Source organism: Triturus cristatus, chromosome 2_2 (assembly GCF_964204655.1).
Source record: "Triturus cristatus chromosome 2_2, aTriCri1.1, whole genome shotgun sequence".
Classification (NCBI taxonomy): Eukaryota; Metazoa; Chordata; class Amphibia; order Caudata; family Salamandridae; genus Triturus; species Triturus cristatus.
This window is the reverse complement of record NC_140582.1, coordinates 1,125,662,918-1,125,682,213: the sequence shown is the minus strand read 5'-3', so window position 1 is coordinate 1,125,682,213 and position 19,296 is coordinate 1,125,662,918. Positions and strand designations below refer to the sequence as shown.

General features: G+C 50.8%; 2 protein-coding genes across 4 annotated transcripts in view; one reads left to right on the top strand and one right to left on the bottom strand.

Annotated features, from left to right (window-relative positions):
• The window catches only part of CTNNA2 (catenin alpha 2), a 3,048,772-nt gene that overhangs the window by 1,621,423 nt on the left and 1,408,053 nt on the right, over positions 1-19,296 (top strand). The window lies entirely within an intron of this gene.
• Positions 10,590-13,742, bottom strand: LOC146863237 (leucine-rich repeat transmembrane neuronal protein 1-like). Its single transcript, XM_085642660.1, has one exon. It carries the CDS (start codon positions 12,503-12,505, stop codon positions 10,952-10,954), a length of 1,554 nt encoding a protein of 517 aa, XP_085498786.1. The 5' UTR covers positions 12,506-13,742; the 3' UTR covers positions 10,590-10,951.

Here is a 19,296-nt window from a genome sequence, read left to right as displayed (position 1 = left end):
TCACTGTGACCACAAAAGGCACCTTTTCTACATCATGAAATCGGTGGATCCAATACACGTGATCCTTCCCCCACTCGAGCTTTCAACCGGTTACCTAAGTGGCAGGTGTACTTCGCCGCCCCACTTCACCACGCCGGGTGGCCGGTCTCACCGTACCGCACCCGCACTTTTCATACCCAACTACGATCTCCATGAACACGCACTCTGCGTTAACAGCCCTGAAGAGTCATATCTTTACACGGTGTGACGAAACACGTGTCGGCTGATGTACTGTATATCCTGTATTGGTCAGATATTGACATATATAAAGAATACTTTTCACTAATTCTTCATTGTTCCAAAATCCTACGGATTCTGAGCCTTTTTCATTCCTCTACCGGACACTATCAAAAGTGATATCCTTAATGTGTGCAGCACATTAATGTGTTTTTTCCTTGGGTTGGTACCCCTGACCTGACAGCACCTCTTTTATTTGATTACGAAGCATATGCATAGTGCACACGCCTGAGCGCCATCTTCCCTTATCCCCATCCAACCCTCTTACAGTGTGACCTTTTATATCTTACTTTTGTGTTACTTTCCATATAAAATGTTGCTCACATGTTTTCTAAAATGCATCATTCATTGAGAAGGTTACACACCTGCTTGAGAATTTTGCCAAAAATGTAACTGGTACACAAAACATGGAACTCAGATACTCACACGTGAAATTCTCGTTCCACTTGAGAATACCAAAGAAATGTGTTTTGAAACTGCAAATGTCGGACTCCACGTGCAACAAGTCATGTGATTGGATAACGGCCCGAAGGTTGTTTTGAAATGAAGATGAAGAGGTTTTTCTGAGGTCTTTACTCTGTGAGACATGTTTGTGTTGTATTTGTGCACTATGTAGAATTATTGGTCCCCAGCATGCACCGAAAACAAAATTCAAGAAGGCCCTCTGATTCAGTGCTTCTGTGGGTTTACTTAAGGGATTAAGTAAGGTCTCCTTTGTTAATCAGGGTATTCCAAGAGACCAAGGAGGTGTGTGGTTGCATAGGAGCAGCAGCTTATGTAAGTGTATGGGGTTATGGAATTCTAAGCTGAGTGTCAGTATTCAGATCAGATATATGACCTGGGCATTTTAGAATTTCTTTAAATTTTCTATAACTAGCACCCCAAAACTATACACTATGGGCCTTGTTTACAATGATTTGGCGTAGGACAGCGCTGTAAGTCTTTTTGCTGCGCTGCCCTACTCCAAATCGAAAGAGTAGGAATGCACCGTAATTACTAGATATGGTGCATTCCTATCCTTTCAGCCAGCGCTGCCGCACATTATGGTGCCTAGCCCCAACGCAGGCACCCGTGCACCATAGTGCAATGGTGTCTGTGTTGTAGTGTCCCTTCCTGCACAATAACAATCCATGGAGGCGTTTTCCTCTTTCTATGTTTGCTGCGGTCTGTAGCACACATAGAGGACAAAACGACGCGAAATAAACGTATTTCTCCTCGTTACGCCTGCTCTGGGGAGCTGTACAGTTTTGACGCATTCTCTGGTTTACAGATCCTTGTAAATCTGGGATTGTGTCAAAACCCATGGTGTCGCGTGAGAACACCCACCGCAATCTCCATGGAACGCCTCACTGACGCAGTGTGAGGCAACGCAGCGACTTGCACTGTGTTGCTTTACACCACATCTACGATGCCATGAAAATCCACATAAAGTGGCTCTGCGTGGTCCGCACTCCGCGCTGCCGGAGTGTCAGAAAGAGTAACACACCGGCTGCACAAGGGGCTTGTAAATAAGTCCCTATATTCCTGCCATTAACAAATGTTAAATAAGTCAGTCACGTGGTGTTAAATATTTTAAGGTATAGGGGTTTGTGATGAGCCACATGAAAATGTCTCTGTTTCTATGTTCAAATTTTAGCTGAAATTTCCGTAAATTCAACACGTCTTCCTCCCCTCACTTCTGAATGATTCTGCAGACATTTCTGTGATAGGAAGAGCTGCATGTTCCACTGCAGTTGCATCAGAATCAGTGGAAATCTCCCATCCATAACACACTCCACATGGGAGTACTCTCTCACCAACACATTCGAGTTGCATGGAACTTTCAGGGAAATCTACGCAAAATTGTTGAAAATGATGTAGAGCTCTCTGAAGATGTGAGTAGACATCTTTCTTTACCAGTGGAGAGGTACAAGGCAGAGTTGTTTATTAGTTTATGTGGAATTATTAAAAATCTGCTTTGGTTATAGCATAGGATCTGCCTAATGCAAACATTTCTGAGACTGGCCCAGCCAGAAATCGCTTTTAGTAAACTTATAAAGACTCATCTAGTCTAATTCTGGCATGGCTGGCCAAGACCTTGCAGGTGTGTCTGTTTTAGCGCCGGGAGGCCTTTTGGGGTAGATGGGCGCTATACAAGACAGCTTGGATAGAATAGAATAGAATGTATGGTTCCACGCCACCTCTCATCCTGTGTCCCACTGTCACATAATTTTGCTGCAGCGCCCCAAACTATGTTTTCGGATTTTTGTGTTGATCTCACTAAAATGAATTACCATGATGACCTGCGCATTGTAACAATATATATCATCTACTGCGTAGTTTGCAGATTTGAACAAAAAACTTTTTATAGTTCAAATGGATCAAAAGATACTAAAACGAAGCCACTCGCGTTGCTAGGCAGAGGGGGGCCTATCGTCGCTCAGAGGCAGGCCTTTTAGTTGCTGATTTAGAGGTAACAATTGTAGTAATGAAGTGAAACATTTGCCCTGACAGTGTTCACAAGTGTACAAAATGACAAAATAGTGAATACTGCTTCAAAGTGTGAGCATTATGCCACATAATTTACATTTTCTTGCTGCATATTTAGTCAACCCTGCCGCATAATTTGGTCCTCCCCTGCTGCATAATTCTAGTGACCCTGAACATAACATATTTGGGAGTAAGGTTCACTGATGTCATTGGAGATCCCCGACGTGTACAGAGGGGTGACAAAGCCGGTGATGATGACTCCACAGCGACAAATGTATTTTATGCAGAGGAAGGCTGGTGCACATTAGCTGCCCCGTTCCGTTGATCGTGTTTCCTTCCCCTCTCCTCAGCTATCTTTCTCTTCTCCTCGTCTTCTCGCCTTTCTTGACTTCCCTTTGTTTCTTAGACTTTTTTCCTTCCTCCCTCTTTTTCATCTCCCCCCTAATGTGTGTGACTTTCCTTGAGCCCTTGTCTCTCATCTGTCTTCTCTTCTTCCCCCGAACGGGAGTTTTGTCCTTTTCTTTCTCCTTTTTATTGTTCACGTGACCCTGCTTCACCCATCTTCTTCCCTCTCACCCTCTTCTATTTCCCTCTCTCCTTCCACCTTTCTTTGCCTACTTCCTGACTCTCTCGCTTCCTGTAACTTCTTTCCACCACCCTCCTCGCCCCCGCCCTCCCACCTCTCTAGCTAGGTGGAATATCTGGTGTTGTAATATCGGCTCCCATGGGGGCTGTAATGCGCCCGCTCTTCTAATGGCTTCAGTTTCAGTTTAGCTGCGGTGTGGGCTGCTTGTGGGATCCATTCAGTGACTGAAGCTGTTTATTTCACTCTGGATGCACGAGTGTAATCTTTTTATTTTATTGTATTTATTAATTTGCAGTTTTATATCGCAGCGAACTTGACCCGAAGGTATTGGAGCGATGTACATGAGCACCAGTTACAGAACACAATGACACCGCCATCTGCTGTAGGCACGGGCAGATCAAGAGAGTTGCCCAGAATCACGGGATGTTGAGCGGACGCCGAGACTCGAACCTGGTTAATACCTCCAAAGTTGACAGCTCTGGCCGTTAGGAAACAAATGACGGGGTAGGGGGGGGGTGGCTACATAAAAAGCTCCTCTCGGATCTTATGAATCAGTGTTAAAAAGACACATTTATAGGGGGCGTGAGGCAGCGCCTACGGGGAACAGCGGTGACAAACACCGAGTACTTGAGTGAATGCGGGGATCCGTGGTACCCCCCGGGTGTGCAGCGGCTGTAGGAGTGGAGACAAGGGGCACTCCAGGTTTAATTAAGAGGGTGGTTATTCATGGAGTATCTCTGGGTGCTTATTATTGTTTTATTGGGGTATTTGACATGCACTTAACTCAAATTACCTACAGGAAAGGTGATCAGGGAATGAGCGACCCTGTGTGCATAGGCGTGAGAACACAAGCGCGTGGGGTCCAATTGACCCCAAGTAATGCGGTAAATGTGCGCGTGCTGTAATGAAAACTGTGCAGCACGCTGTTAGTGCTGGAGGGGAGGGCGTTGGATAGACAGACATTCGCTGTTAAAAAAAAAAGGTTCGTGATTTACAGGTGATGAGTTACAATGCGGCCGGGCAGCTTCGCCCTATGCTTAGATCGGAAAATTGAGGGGCATTTACATTTACAGTTGTATCATGTTTTTGTAGCGCTTGTAAACAGACATTTAGGTTGAGGCGCCTTACCAAGTAAAACTATAGGATCTCGTGGTCTATACCACACGGCATTCTAGTTCCTGTAATCTGCGCTGCGTTCACTTTGAACTTGACCCTTCTTCTATAAAATGCTCTCTAGAAAGCGATCGGCTGCTTCTGGGAGCTAGCCTCGTGATGCGCATTGCCTTCTTGTTTCTTCTCAACAGATGCGCGATCTGCCAGTAAGCTCTAGAACCGCCACGCAAAAAAAGAAAAACAGCGGTCATTCGATTATAGCACTAAAGTACACTATTGGAGACCCCAAATATTGAAATATTCCTATACATAACGTGCGTACATGACAGTACGTATTCTGCCCCAGCCCTACCGTTTCCTTCCAGCTCCCAGGGCGACTGCTGTGCTGACACAGCTGGCAGGCACGTGCCCTGCTCGTCTTAGGCGCTGCATAGAAACTCCACAGCGCCGGTTTTCGCCCCAGCGGACGGTCTGGAGGAGCGCGGCACAGCTACCTCGCCGCTCACAGACGCACACACGGAGTGAGGCATTTATCGAACTGACTTTCACAAGTTGCGGTGGTAACGGGGGCCTTTCAAAAAGCAAGACAGTTCAATTGATTAGAACGAAGTTAAAGTACTGGGTGCAGGTGCTATGGACGGGTACTACCTCGATTGCCACTCCAGTCCTAATATTCCCGGCTCCCACCGCAACATTTAGCACCTTGTGGTGCCGTGAACACACTTGCATGTCACAGCGCAGATAGGCCACTGTTTTATCAGTCACTGAGAACGACACCTCGCTTGCATCACCCCTGGTGCGTGTAAACAACAGCGGGAGTGAGGGAAACAGCACTGTGGAGAACATTATGAAGAGCCCTGCAGTTGTATGCAAACCTAGTGCACTGTGTACCTACGGCACACAGCACGTTGTACGTCCAGCAGCGCGCAGGTATGAAGCGCGCGCAATTACGCAGACAAATACACTACTCAGCCGCCTGATCTCCACCGACGTCAGACATCCAGATACGCGTACACACTCACATGAACAGGCGTGTCCCACACACAAACACACAGGGTTGAGCCAACCACACGGGAGACCTGAACAGCAATCCGTATCCCACTCGTGCACACACAACACACACATCAAGCGCGCCTTCACACGTAGGGGGCAATAAATATAGCGCCACAGAGACGCATGCTCAGACCCACCACTCGGACTGCACTCCATGAGGGAGAGTCACAATTCAGACACCCCCCACATGCTACATGCGAGCATCTCTAGGGCACATAAGTTCAACAAAGCTGCGCGCGCATGGACGTGGCAACTAGATAACAAATACAAGCCCGAGAGGCACGCATATCAGACGTGCGATAATGTGATGCTGACGAATGCAGAGAAACACGTACATACCAAAACAGCAGACTTTCAGGCAGACACCTGCCAACTCCTGCCTCACAAACCAACAACATACACACACAGATAACCTGCGCAGTTACGCCTGCATACAATCACGCATACATGCATTCGTCCCCAAGCAAATACACACCTCCACAAACAGACACCTGCACTTACAGACCTCTCGCACCCACTGTTAATACCGGCCAAGCATATCGACGCACACAGAGAGAGTATAGACACACAATCAGCCCGCGCAGTTATACCTGCATGCGCCTATATGTATACATCCCGCTCCACACACAGACGCCTAGACTTACAGACCTCTGGCACCCACCGGCCAAGCAAATCTACGCACACAGACCACCCAGCCACAAGCCCAGTTAGACATCCACGCGCACAGACGTCAAACAGGCTCCCCTAAAACAGGTAGGCGATCGCACATAAACACCTTGCTCGAAGCACACAACGGTAGTCACTGTCCCGCGTCCCAGACCACACCAGGTTAAGTGCCCGTGCGGCGGAAACAAGCGTGCCCGACAACCCCGCACCTGCCAGCCTGCCAACCGCACGGGCCACTTAGTGTCTGGCGGCACGTCTGCTACAAGGCAAAGGGGGGCAGCCGGGAATCTGCGCAGAGAGGGAGCAGTTCACGATTACTACCAATGATCGATGTGCCCCCACATACTGCACCTCATTCTCTCCTGAGACCCCCCCCCCCCATGCTTCCACCCACCCCCTCCGAAATCTCGCTAGAATTCAATCTGGAATGAGAAACGGAAGGGGTAAACCGTAAGTCGAATGAGTCAGTGCTGACATGTACCCCCAGTCGCCCCCGCCCCTGAGCACTGAAATCCGCCACAGCTGCATCGGTTTATATCAGTCTCCAGACCGGCTTATTTCTTGAATGAAGGCAGCGCGCGGCGCCCAAGGGTCAGTGCGCTGCTTGTGCGTAATGAACACACTGGCCATATGGCGAGGGGGAAAGATGTGTAGGGCGGCTTCGAAGGGGGCACTGTTTAATGATCTGGGTGTTCATTCCGCCTCTTGGAAGAGAGCATGTGGCGTAATGGCCAGTGCTCCCGACTTTGGTGGTCGGAACGCTGCAGTTTCGAGTCTCGGTGTGCGCTCAACATCCTGACATTCAGGGCATATCACTTTGTCTCCCCGTGCCTAAAAAAATGTATGTGCCCTTGTGTAGCGTAAACGGTGATCCTGTAAAGCGCTATAATACCTTGGGTCGAGTCCGCGTTATATAAAACTGCGATCACGACCGCATCCTCCCTGCACAGGACGACCTGCCAGACCCACTTGTCAGATTAGGGGCTCCTCCGATGTCTCAGGGATGCATCCCCCCCAACCAAATGTGGATTATCCCACTCAATAATTTATGACAGACCCCTGGGGCTACAAGTGTATACGAGGGGGCGGTATGCCGCGCAGTTGTCTGTGAGCACAGCTCTGGGGTTGTTCAGGGGGGGCCAGAGGTGGATTCGCCTGCAGGGGGTATATGTGGGCGGCCAGGATATATATGGGGTGGCGGGGTATATGTGTCAGATCACAGCTGCCTCCCCCCCGCCCCCCCCAACCACCCCCCCCCCCCCCATATTAGTTTACTTCAGAAGCTCTGGTCTCCTGCTAAAAAGCAGCGGAGTCAGCGCTACACTGAGCACGGCCCCAGACTGCGCACGCGGTGATGGACAGCAAGGACCGGATGTGGGGACAGACAAGCGGAAGCCCAAGAAGGGGACATTTAATAAATGGGCTACTCGGCCTTTTGCCAGGGTTATCTTCCCAGTGCAGGGGACGAGTGCCCCCCAACAGCAGCAGGTCCGCCTGCTTGGGAGTGGGCCTCCAGCTACAGCCCCCACGGTCGTCGCCCCCCAACAGCGAGCCCTGGCAGAGAGCTAGTGTGCCCATCTTGAGCGAGAGGAAGCGCTATTAAGCGCCCAATGTGCTCAACAACAAGCACTGCGAGTTCACGTTTTTAGGGGTTGCGTTTTCTGAAGTGGTCAATGTTACCTTACAGCAGCAGGCCACCCCAAGGGGCTTCCCCCCTCCTTGCAGCAGAGCAGTGTGTGGGGGGGGGGGGGGGGGGGTTGCTGTACAACGTCCGGTGTCTTCCAACAGCAGAGGGCCCGTCTTAGACTGGTTTCTATCTGAGCTGCCCAGGTACTCCCTACAGCAGCAGGCGTACCTAGGGGTATCTACAATGCCCGGCGCCTCTCCCCGCCTAAGACAGCCGTCCCTTGAGAAACACTCCGCCCGTGCACGTGGCCACCCGCAAAAGCAGGTCCGGCGTGGGGAGGCGGGATCTCAGTAAAGTGCCACCTTGTGCCTGGTACAATATGTGTCCTAGAGGGGAGGGCTCCCTAAAGTGTTCACTGGGCTTCCGCAGCAGCATTAGAAAGGTGTATGTGTGTGTGTGGGGGGGGGGGGGGGTGGAACTCTCTAAAGTAGCCGTGCCCATCCTACGGTAATGCATCCATCTTGAGGAGGGGGAAGGGCCCCGCACTCCCACAGCAGCTGGCTCATTTAGTTGGGCGTGGGAAAGTGGGGAGGGTCTTTGACGTGCACACTGTCCTCCTGCTACAGAAAGTCAATGTGGGGGTTGTCATACAGTTCTTTTTTTGATTGAGGGAGCTGTTTTAGAACAGAACGAAACAGCGTGTCAATTTTGGGGGCGGTGGGGGGGGGCTCTAAAGTGCAAGTGACAGGGGTTCTTCTACCTCTACAGGTCATTTCTGATTGGTCTGCAGAGGCTTGTGCGCTCCTCGCGACAAGACGTCCAATAACCATCGCCTCCGCGCTCTTTGCGCACTAACACATACACGGTCTGAAGTAGGGGTTGTAGCGCCCAGAGCCGCCATACAGCGCATCCTCTGACTGAGGGGAGGTTGGAGAGTGCCAGATGTCTTTCTACAGCACGTGTAAGAGCTGAGGGCAGAGCTCTCGAGCGCCCCACTCACGTCACCCCACAATGTACGTAGAGGCTGGAGGAGGGAGGGACTGCATAGGCCAGAGCAGCCCTACAAAACACATATCATAGACGGGGGGGGGGGGCTGGGGGGCATGGAGGAGGAGGTGTAGATTGCCCGAAGTCCTACAGTACATGTAAGGGTTTTGTTTGAGGGAGAGGGGACTCCACGACATATCTAGAGGCTGATAAGTAGGGAGTCTGCAACGTCCAGTGTCAACCCACAGTGTATGCAGAGGCAGGAGGAGGGTGGAGGCTGTAACGCCCTGTGCCACCCTGCAACGCAGACTGGGGGTCAGTGGGTTAGTACCCTTGGTCTTCCTACAGCACATGTAAAGACGTGCCCGGAGTACTCCTAAAGAATGTGTAAAAGCCGAGGAGAGGGCCCCACGGTGTATGCCGTGGCTGACGGGGCAGAAGCTGCGACGCTCAGTGGGGCCTTACAACCTATATAAAGGCCTGTTGGGTCCACACACCCTATAATACCATAGTCGGTCTGGGACGGGCGCGCTTTACTGCTTGGTCTCGACTCTCGACCTGTGTATGTATGTTGGGGGGCGGGGGGAGTCGCTGTGTCATCCTACTGCCTGTGATGAGGCTGTAAGGCTTCTCTCGTGACTGCTCAGCGCCGATCCCCACCACATGAATGGCGGGGCGTGGGGTACTCTCCGCAGAACCATGTCACGCTTCCGAAAACAAGAAGGCTGTTGGGTGGGGGTCTCGGTTGCGCCCAGAGCCCGCGAGCTCCGAGCAGGCCTGCCTGGGGAGACTGCAGAATTGCACCCGCCAGTTCACTTCAGAAACACTGCTGGAAATGAGATTGCGGTCCCCGCGTCACTGTCCCGTGGCACCCAGAGCGCGTGCCCTGGCATGATTCTCAGGACGTGAAACCGGGAGCATCACCAGCACGGATGAAAGGATGGCCCTTCAGAATGTGAAATGAGGGGCAACCCCCACGCGGATCAAAGCAAGGTTCTTCAGAATCTGGAGTTGAGAGGGTTCTACACCAATTTTTTTTAACATATTTTTGGGTACCCCGAGGCATGGACATAACACCTGGACAACTCTAAAAATCAGTCACCTTAGTAGACTAATGCGCCTGCTGCAGAATCAAAGTCATGGATCTGGCTGACTAGGCTTCTCATCCTTCTGAGGCCAATGAAATCTTTGCCACAGGGTTTCAGAATAATAACACGTCTTCTTAAAGCGCCTAGACGTGATTTGGTTGTAGGCGCGTACTTTATGATTTGTCTGTAATAGTGACACAACGGACGTCCACTTGTATCCTAGTAAGGGAAATACAACTCACACACGAACCAGAGAAACATTGAATGTTTGCTGGACCATGAAAGGGAAGACAAGCCTTGGCAACGACATTTCTGAGGGCCCAGTCATAAAAAAAGCATAACTTGTGTTATTTGCAGCGCTACTGTCTTGCATTTCGTGGCAGGTTCATGGCGCTACAAATAAGAGGTGCTGAATTATCCACTCCAACCGTGCAATGGTTTCGATCTCAAGCATGAAACGTTCGATTGTTCCCAAAGGATTCAAACCTGTTACTCACCGACCACTTCTAGACCCCTGAAGCAAGTGCATTGACCAACTGAGCTACCGCAGAACAAGAACACAATCCAGCAAAGCTTCTAATACAACATCTCGCCCCACAAGCTACCTGCTGTTCTTCACGTGCCCACTGTTAGATCAGTGTCACCTTTCACACCATGGCACGGTACAGGAGGCCCAAAAGTCGCCTTTGAATATTTAGTGTACACCACTCTGCGCATTCTGTAAATACCTTTTTTTTTTATTTTAAACAATGAAGTTTACAAAAAACAATGTGGTACCTTCTCTCTCTCTCCACCCTTGTGTTCCTGAACACTGACAGATCTTCAAAGGGGGGTACGGGTGGGGGGGATGGATAGGTGGGTTTATCATTATGACACTTTTTTTGTAAGAGTTACTGTCCATCAAATTTTAAGACACGATAAAGCTAAAATATCCAAGTCTTCCAGACAAAATGTTCTCACATTTACTTCGCCATGAAATGCCTCAAAATCCATCAGAAAGCGCAACAGATCCCCAAAATCCGGGAGCCTGGCCTGCAGCCACTGTCTTTCGGTTGCGCGTGCTCGAGCTGCCCCCCAAGGCCAGGATCACACCTCGCACTCGCGGGCCGGCTGCTGGTGGCAGGTGCACGAGCCGTACTCGTTGATGATGACCAGGGCGCCCTCGATGTGGTTGGGCTTGTAGTCCACATAGTACTCCTGGGCCGACATGGCGGCCATTTGGTTCATGGTCTGTTTCTGCTTCTGCTTCCGGCGCTGGGTCACGAAGCACTGCCGGAGGTGCCGCAGGCCGGCCGGGAAGCACTTCCAGGACACGTAGAGCACCAGCACCACGATGAGGAAGGAGAAGATGAGGGCCATGGTGCCGGTGACCACCTTGTGGATCTGCACCGTGTTCTCCGAGGGCTCGGCGGGCAGGGTCACCGTCACCAGGCCCGTGGTCCTCTCCACCTCCATGTCCTGCACGTCGCTGCCGATCATGTTGGTGGGGCCGGAGCTGGAGGTCTTGTTGAGCGCCGGGAGGTCCCCGCGGGTCGGGTCGGCGGACTCCTCGCACAGGTGGAAGGCGAAGACGGCGTCCAGGACGTCCTCGCCCTGCGCGTACTCGGGGCTGGCGCACAGCAGGCTGTTGTCCGAGCGGCCCTGGAAGCGGCTCAGCCAGGAGGCCAGGGCGCACACGTTGCGGCTGCAGTCCCAGATGTTCCCGGACAGGCTGATGCTGGTCAGCGACTTCCAGGAGGCCAGGATCCGCGGGTCGATGTGGCTCAGGCGGTTGGAGTCGAGCTGCAGGGTCTCCAGGTGAGGCACGGCCTCGAAGACGTGCGGCTCGATGTACTCGATCTCGTTGCCCGAGAGGTCAAGCTTCTCCAGCCTCCAGACGAAGTCCAGGGTGTTGACCACGATGACGGCCTTGTTCCTGCGCAGGCAGAGCGAGTGCAGGGACAGCAGGCGCGGGAAGTGCGCCAGGTTCACCTTGACCAGGTCATTGTGCTCCAGGTGGAGCTCGGTGAGCTTGAAGAGGCCCGCGAAGGAGTTGCGCGCCAGGCTCTTGAGCTGGTTGTAGCCCAAGTCCAGGAACTTGAGGCTGCGGCAGTCCTGAAAGATGCGCACGGGCACGAACTGCAGCGAGTTGGAGCGCAGGTGTAGGGTGGTGAGCTTGCGCAGGCCGTGGAAGAGGTCCGGCTCCAGGGCCTGCAGCAGGTTGTAGGACAGGTCCACGCTGCGCAGGTTGGGCATGGTCCGGAAGGTGCTGTTGGGCAGGTGCGTGAGCCGGTTGGAGCTGAGGGTCAGCTCCTTGACCCTGCGCAGCCGCTGGAAGGCGCTGCCCTCCACCGAGCTGATGTGGTTGTGGTCCAGGTAGAGCCAGGTGAGCTGCGCCAGCCCCGTGAACTGGCCGTCGCGCAGCTCCGAGAGGCCGTTGTAGCGCAGGGACAAGCCCAGAACCCCGGACAGGTTCTGGGGCATCTCAGTGAAGTTCAGGGACTCGCAGTAAAGCAGCCTCCCGTCGCAGCGGCACAGCCGGGGGCAGCCGGCGCTCACCAGGGGGGCGAGCTTCAGCAAGACCCCCAGCGTGCACAAGATCCACCCAGGGGGCTTCCGAAGCAACCAGTTTAAGCAGAGACCCAGGAGGAGGAAATCCATTAGCGGCTATAGTTCCACGTTGGCTCGAGAATGTCCATTGAGTCTATTTTTCCCGCGGAAAAAAAAATCCTACATCATATTTCGTGAGAAAATAACGCAGTCCCGGAGGGTGTGGGAGCCGTGCTGCATGGAAAGTTCACAACATAAACAGGGTAAAAATGGCACCGCTTGCTTTGTTCATTTTAGGTCTTGTCACAGGAAAGATTCTGCAACACAATATTACTAATAAATACAGATGAAAAAATCCTCCTTTTGGAAAGAGTTCAAATAAAAAATTGTCTCACCCACCCTTTTTCCCAGAGTGTGACAAGCTCCATTCAGCTGCCTCCTTTGTAGCAGCTAATTGTATGCAGGGCTTAAAAGACCCTTCTGTGCTGGCAAAGCAGTCCCTTTGGCAGCGTGGGCCGGACTAGGCAGCTCCGGGTGCCTCCTGGAAGAGCCGGAGCCGTCGACTCTCCGCGGCGCTGCAGCGTTTCCGGAGGCTGTAAATGTCCCAAGTCCAGCTTCCCTGCCTGCCTCTGTCCCTGGTCCTCGGCTGCCTCTGTGAGCCGCTCCAGCTCCTCTGCAGTCACTGGCCCAGCTCCCTGGGGCTTGGGGGGGTCTCTCCAGGGTCGGCAGGTCTCCGCTTGCGTTTTAGATCCAAGACGCGCAAGTTTCACCGGTGCGCGCGGTGGAGGTGGCTGTCTCTGCGCCGTCTCCCGCTCTGACCGCCTCTCCTAGCGCCTTCTGAAGTCGATAGCACTGGCACCTAGGTGGCATAGACCCCCAGATCTGTTGACACCTGTCCCTCCAGAACCGGCTAGATTTCCACAGCGCTGCTGTATCCAAGATGCGCAATTTTCATGAGCTGGCGCCGGAGGTGGCTTGCCTCATCCCGCGCTGTCTCTCACACTGTCCACCTCCCTCTCTCTCTTTCTGCAGTCAATAGCACAGCTCCCTGGGTGGCAGGAAACCCACAGTCCTCAGTTAATGGCTCCCCCAGGACCCGGCCGCCCTCTGATTCACGTTTGGTGCCAGCGCGGAGGACCATCGACCGGCGCAACCTTGTCCTCCTGCCGGAGCGGTACCTCCAAGCGCGGTCCCCGGACGGCTGGGGAGGGCTGGCTTTCCCATGCCTCGGTCGCCCGCCTGCCTGCCTCGTTAGGTGATGCTGAGGGGGAGTGGGGGGTGGGAGGGAGAGGCTGAGCCCTCCTCTCAGCGGAATCTGTGCTGCTGCCGGAGCCTGCAGAGGCGCCCTGTGCTCACTAAAACTCCTCACGATCCCTCACTGCCTCGCGCAGACACGCGCAGATGGGAAGGGGTGGCGCAAGGGGGAGGGAAAAAAAGCCCAACATTTTTAGCCATCAGGGGAAGTAATATATGTTCACTGCTGATGGAATGGAAAATGCTTTAAGCTGCAGCTTGCTCAAAAACATATCCGCAGCAGCAGAGAGACGTTGCGGGAGGAAGGGGACGCGGCAACCAATTTCTTGACGCTGTTTGGGCTTGTTCATCCCGAATTTAGAGGCTGTTCGCGGTAGAGGCAAGGAGGCACGCGCATCGCGTCCTGAGGAGACAGAGAAGGCTTCGTCGCCAATGTGCTATTTCTGAGTTGATTGTTTTCAGGGGAGATTTGCATTTATTTTGACATGCTGCTGATTTTAATCAATTTCCTTCCCCATTCTTCCAAGCAGGCTGTGGCCTCGGGTGCGATTTGCTTTTCTCCCAAGCGAGCAGATTACTATTATTAGATCATATTATTATTATTTTTCACGGTTGTTTGGCTCTACAGACGTCGTTTTACTGTGCAGTTGAATTTCATCCCACACATTCTGTTTTATGGTCCGGTTCGGCGATGTTACAGGTGCGCGCACCTGTGCTACGTCACACCTGTAGCTCTTAGCTTATGGCCGGAGTAGTCCTGCAAAGTGTGAGCGGTTCAACTCAAGCCTTCCATGGATGGTACATTTAGGTTTGAATGAATTCATGCGAAATGTGATGGCGCTTTCTTTACAGCCTGGTTTTTTTTTGTCTTTTCCTTCCGCTTTAAAGAAAATCATTCGGCGGAGAGACGCGAGTTTTGCGTTACAAAAAAATGCACGTTTCATAGTCACCCACCACTTGTTTATTCTTCCTGCCACTTATTTCAGCATTATTCCCTGTTGTCATCGATACTGTTAGCGGGCATGTCCGCCACGCACTATATATCCTGTGTCGCGCGGCTCATGGACCCCACTGGTTTCTTGTGGGTGAAGGGGAAACACTGCCCCGCCCCCTTTTGGATCTTTTCAAACGTGGGTATTTGGTTAGAAACAATTCCAGGGATGCTTGGCTCATCCCTGTCGCGAGAGGAGAAGAACGGTTTCATGCTACTTAATCGTGAGGAACACAGCGCGGAAGTAGATGCCCCTCTTTCCCCCCAAATGATTGAAATGCTGCCCAGCCAATTAGCGGCGCGCTGCTGCAAAGGCTGAAAAGGAAGGTCTAATTGATACTTGGCGTGCCTGCGTGGCCCCAATCTCATCCAGCCATGAGGTGTACACCCAGCACAAGGCCAGAAGAAGGGGAGGCCGGCCATTCACAAAAGCACTAGAACGAAACGTGAGCTGGAGGGTGCCATGGCGGTCACGGAACCAGCAGGTCCAGATTCTAATTCCGGCTTTTCCATTGACTCGCCAGTGTGATCCTGTGCACATCGCTTCATCTTCCCAGTCTCGGTCTTTTGGCTGCCCGCATTTGCCGTGCTCAGAAAAAAAGCTTAACTGCAGTGAAATGCGAAGTTGGACTTTTACATTTACAGTGAGAGACAGACAAACGCGTGGGGCGGTCAGTGTCTCTTTCCGCTGCAGGGCGCGGGGGAGGGATGGGGTGGAGCCAGGATTCAGAAACCGAGAACTGGGGGGTGCTTGAGGCAGGCGCAGGCTCCGATGGCAGGTTTAGAAAGAGGGGTGACTCAGCATTTCACCCAGCGAGTTGAGGGGGCTGTGTTATTGGATGCCGAGTTGGAACATGACCAGTGCTGTTTTGGTGACCGACAGGTGCCTTAACTTCCCACATGGTACTTAGGCACAGTGGGTGGCAAAACATAAAGCCCCTCCCCCACCCTGCCAGAGAATGTGGCGAGGGGCCCCCGAGTCTCCCCTCTCTCACAGATGTAGATTGGCCTATGGCTGGATGGGGGAGGAGGGGCTAAATAGTTGGGGGGCCCTCGAGAGGTTGTGCCGTAGGGGCTGCAGGAGCCTGTTACGCCCCTGCAGGTAAACAATGGCACACCAGTCAAAGCGGTATCATTTGGAAATATTAAAAACGTGCCTATAAACGTGGCACAATTTGGGCACCCCCAGTACCATCTCTGCATTTTCAAAGTTCTACTTTTATTTATTATAATAAACAGATACCGGCGAATCAATTGAAATATCTGCTAAAAGGAAAATGTAAATGGTTTGATTTGTTAAAAGTAGCCGACAATACCTACCACATTTACAACACACGCCACCACTTTAAAATAAGCATTTATACATAAACCAATTCTGAAATTAAAAGAGTACTTATATTCTGTGAGACTGACCACAGCTGGCGGAAATATAGCTTCTGAGACCCTCTGCTTAATGGCGTCACACATTGCTCATGGGTCACTTCACAGTTAAAAGTCCGGATCAAAACCATGTCCTATTATGAGTAGAAATGAATTTAACACCCCTTAGTGACCAGGCATGTGGAGAGTCAGGAAACTTGCATCTAGGCCTATAGTAGGTGGCGACCAATTCAACTTCCCCGCTCTAAACTAGGCCCTGCTTCAGGCATTCACTAACATTTGATTCCGATTAGGGTGGGCATCTCATCAGGGGCCCTGCTTCAGGCACTCACTAACATTTGATTCCGATTAGGGTGAGCATCTCATCAGGGGCCCTGCTTCAGGCACTCACTAACATTTGATTCCGATTAGGGTGAGCATCTCATCAGGGGCCCTGCTTCAGGCACTCACTAACATTTGATTGCGATTAGGGTGAGCATCTCATCAGGGGCCCTGCTTCAGGCATTCACTAACATTTGATTGCGATTAGGGTGAGCATCTCATCAGGGGCCCTGCTTCAGGCATTCACTAACATTTGATTCCGATTAGGGTGAGCATCTCATCAGGGGCCCTGCTTCAGGCATTCACTAACATTTGATTCCGATTAGGGTGAGCATCTCATCAGGGGCCCTGCTTCAGGCATTCACTAACATTTGATTCCGATTAGGGTGAGCATCTCATCAGGGGCCCTGCTTCAGGCATTCATTAACATTTGATTGCGATTAGGGTGAGCATCTCATCAGGGGCCCTGCTTCAGGCATTCACTAACATTTGATTGCGATTAGGGTGGGCATCTCACCAGGGGCCCTGCTTCAGGCATTCACTAACATTTGATTGCGATTAGGGTGGGCATCTCACCAGGGGCCCTGCTTCAGGCATTCACTAACATTTGATTGCGATTAGGGTGGGCATCTCACCAGGGGCCCTGCTTCCAGACCAGGACTTTGGTGTGAGAGCCGAAGGAGCTCTTGGCGTTGTAGCTTTGTCTTGCTTACACAGAAGTAATAAGGGCAACATACCTGAAATCCATGATTTGGAGGAGATAAGTTTAGGACTAGTGACAATGTTCCTAATGGCCTGGAGTCAGGCGGTCACCCTAATTCCAGGTAAGCAGCTGTGGCTAATGCAAGCTATCTCCCCATTCTGATTGGCTGCAGCAATCTCATCACTGCATAAAAAGAGCACATCAATCATATTGATTAATCTCAAGGGAATGCTTCTAATTTAAATAGTGCCAGCATCATGCCACTGAGTGGAGTAGTTATTGATCATAAATTGAGGAACCCTTTCTCTTGCTGCTCCACTATGACCCCTATCTCACGGAAACTGATGATGCCGGCCATTTATGTTTCCTTTGATACATTTCTTAGTGATGGAGTAGTGAGAACTTGCAAACCTCTACCTACAATTTGTGTTAGGTCCCTGGTCGCCTGAACCTATTTTATCGCACACTTTTCCCACTGTGGACACAGGTGATACAGAAATAAGTCTTTCTCCGTCCATGGCAACTTTAGAAAACCAAGCTCTGATGTCAATGGTGGTGCCTTAACTCTATGCGGCAATATAGCAATACTCACTTTCATCCACCATCAAGCGGTCTTGGGAGTCCCCAGCAACCTAATTTCAAAGGTTTGGCTCTAGGCTAGTCTGCTTCGTTCATTGGAGGGAGAAGACACAGACTGTATCTCGAACACCTCCCATCTAAGTCGAGTTCTTGCCCTGATGGGTCCCATAGAGTTCATCATTCTCCTCTCTTTTCATTCTTGAGACACTAGAACCATGGACCTGTATCATCATTTATTTCAATTCACAATTCACATCTTCTTTAGTGGTCCTGTTATCTTACATACATTAGATTTAAAGCAAGGCTTATCAGCATCTGGGCTGGTCTCTTGTCAATAAGTTATTACATTTTGTAGACACGATACCTGGTTTTATTTGAACCCAAAATGTAATTTTTGGAAATGTCACTCCGAGTAAAAAAGCAGTACTTTTCGTTTGGTTTCCTAGTGATGAAGCATATGCATATCGTCCGTGGTCGTGCATGAAGTAGCAGTGTACCCAAAAATATGAATATTATTTAGAAATAGTCTGCAGGAAATGTAAACAATTAGTTAAACTAAGCTCAACCATAGCATCGTGCATGTAAGAATCTGGGTTATTGGTTGAGGGTGTTGAAAACCCTCCTCAAGCAACAACCACAATCCTTGCCAGGGGGAATCACAAAAGTCACTAAATTTACCGGTGCTTAACTCTCTGGTAGCTTGGCCCAAGAGCAGCCAGACGTCACTTAGAGGCAATGCGTAAAGTATTAAGGCCGAGCACCAACAGCAATAAAGTAAAAACACAGCACAAGAAAGATCCCAAACCAATTTAGAAAAAATACATTTTAGTAAATAAAATGATACCAGAACAACACAGTAGAACCAAACTTATGCAATTTCAAAATGTTTACGTATAGCATCTAAAAGCACAAAGCGCCACTCGCAGTCATCTGGTCATGCTAGACTGAGAGAAAAGAACACATACAGGCTGACTCCGATTCGCTGTCATCTTGTCAAGCTAGACTGAGAGAAAGTAACGCGTACAGGCTGACCACGATGGAGCTTGGGCCGTATATAGGGACCAAGGTAGTCCAACTCAATGTCCAACACGAAGAATTCAATTTCGTGGTAAGTATGGAGAGCTTGGGAGACCTGTAGCGCAAAGAGCAGGCCTGGTATTGCGGACAATCATCGCTGTAAAGTGATGGTCTGGTTGGACATCACAGACGTTCATCGCTGGAGCATCACATTGGCAATCAGTGCAGGCTAGCGTTGCTGTAGAGCAAGGAGTCGGGTTCCCCGGACCTTCGCATTGGCAGGCATCGTGGAAGGCAGAGTCTCGGCATGAACAGGCTCATTCAGGTTTGTTAATTAACAATGACTCCAACCTTGAAAGTGAATTAGAACATTGGAATGCTGGGAGCGCCACCGAAGAAAATTGAGTGACTGATGGCCAATAATGGCTAGTAGTGACTAGACCCTGGCAGAGTTTTAATTAGGCTGACAAAGTATGCGTAATTCATGAATATCATATTATGAAAAATTCATGAAGTTTCTCAAAATCTTTTTTATGTAATTGTGTGAAATTGTTTGCATGGCTGAGACACGTTTATAAACAAAATGTCTTGCAGAGACATTTCATGCTCAAACTAATCTTCTGCTGGTACATTACTAGACAAAGTGAGCTATTGCAT

Excerpts from the sequence above, each read along its gene's own strand:
- LOC146863237 (XM_085642660.1), bottom strand. The coding sequence starts at position 12,505 with ATGGATTTCCTCCTCCTGGGTCTCTGCTTAAACTGGTTGCTTCGGAAG.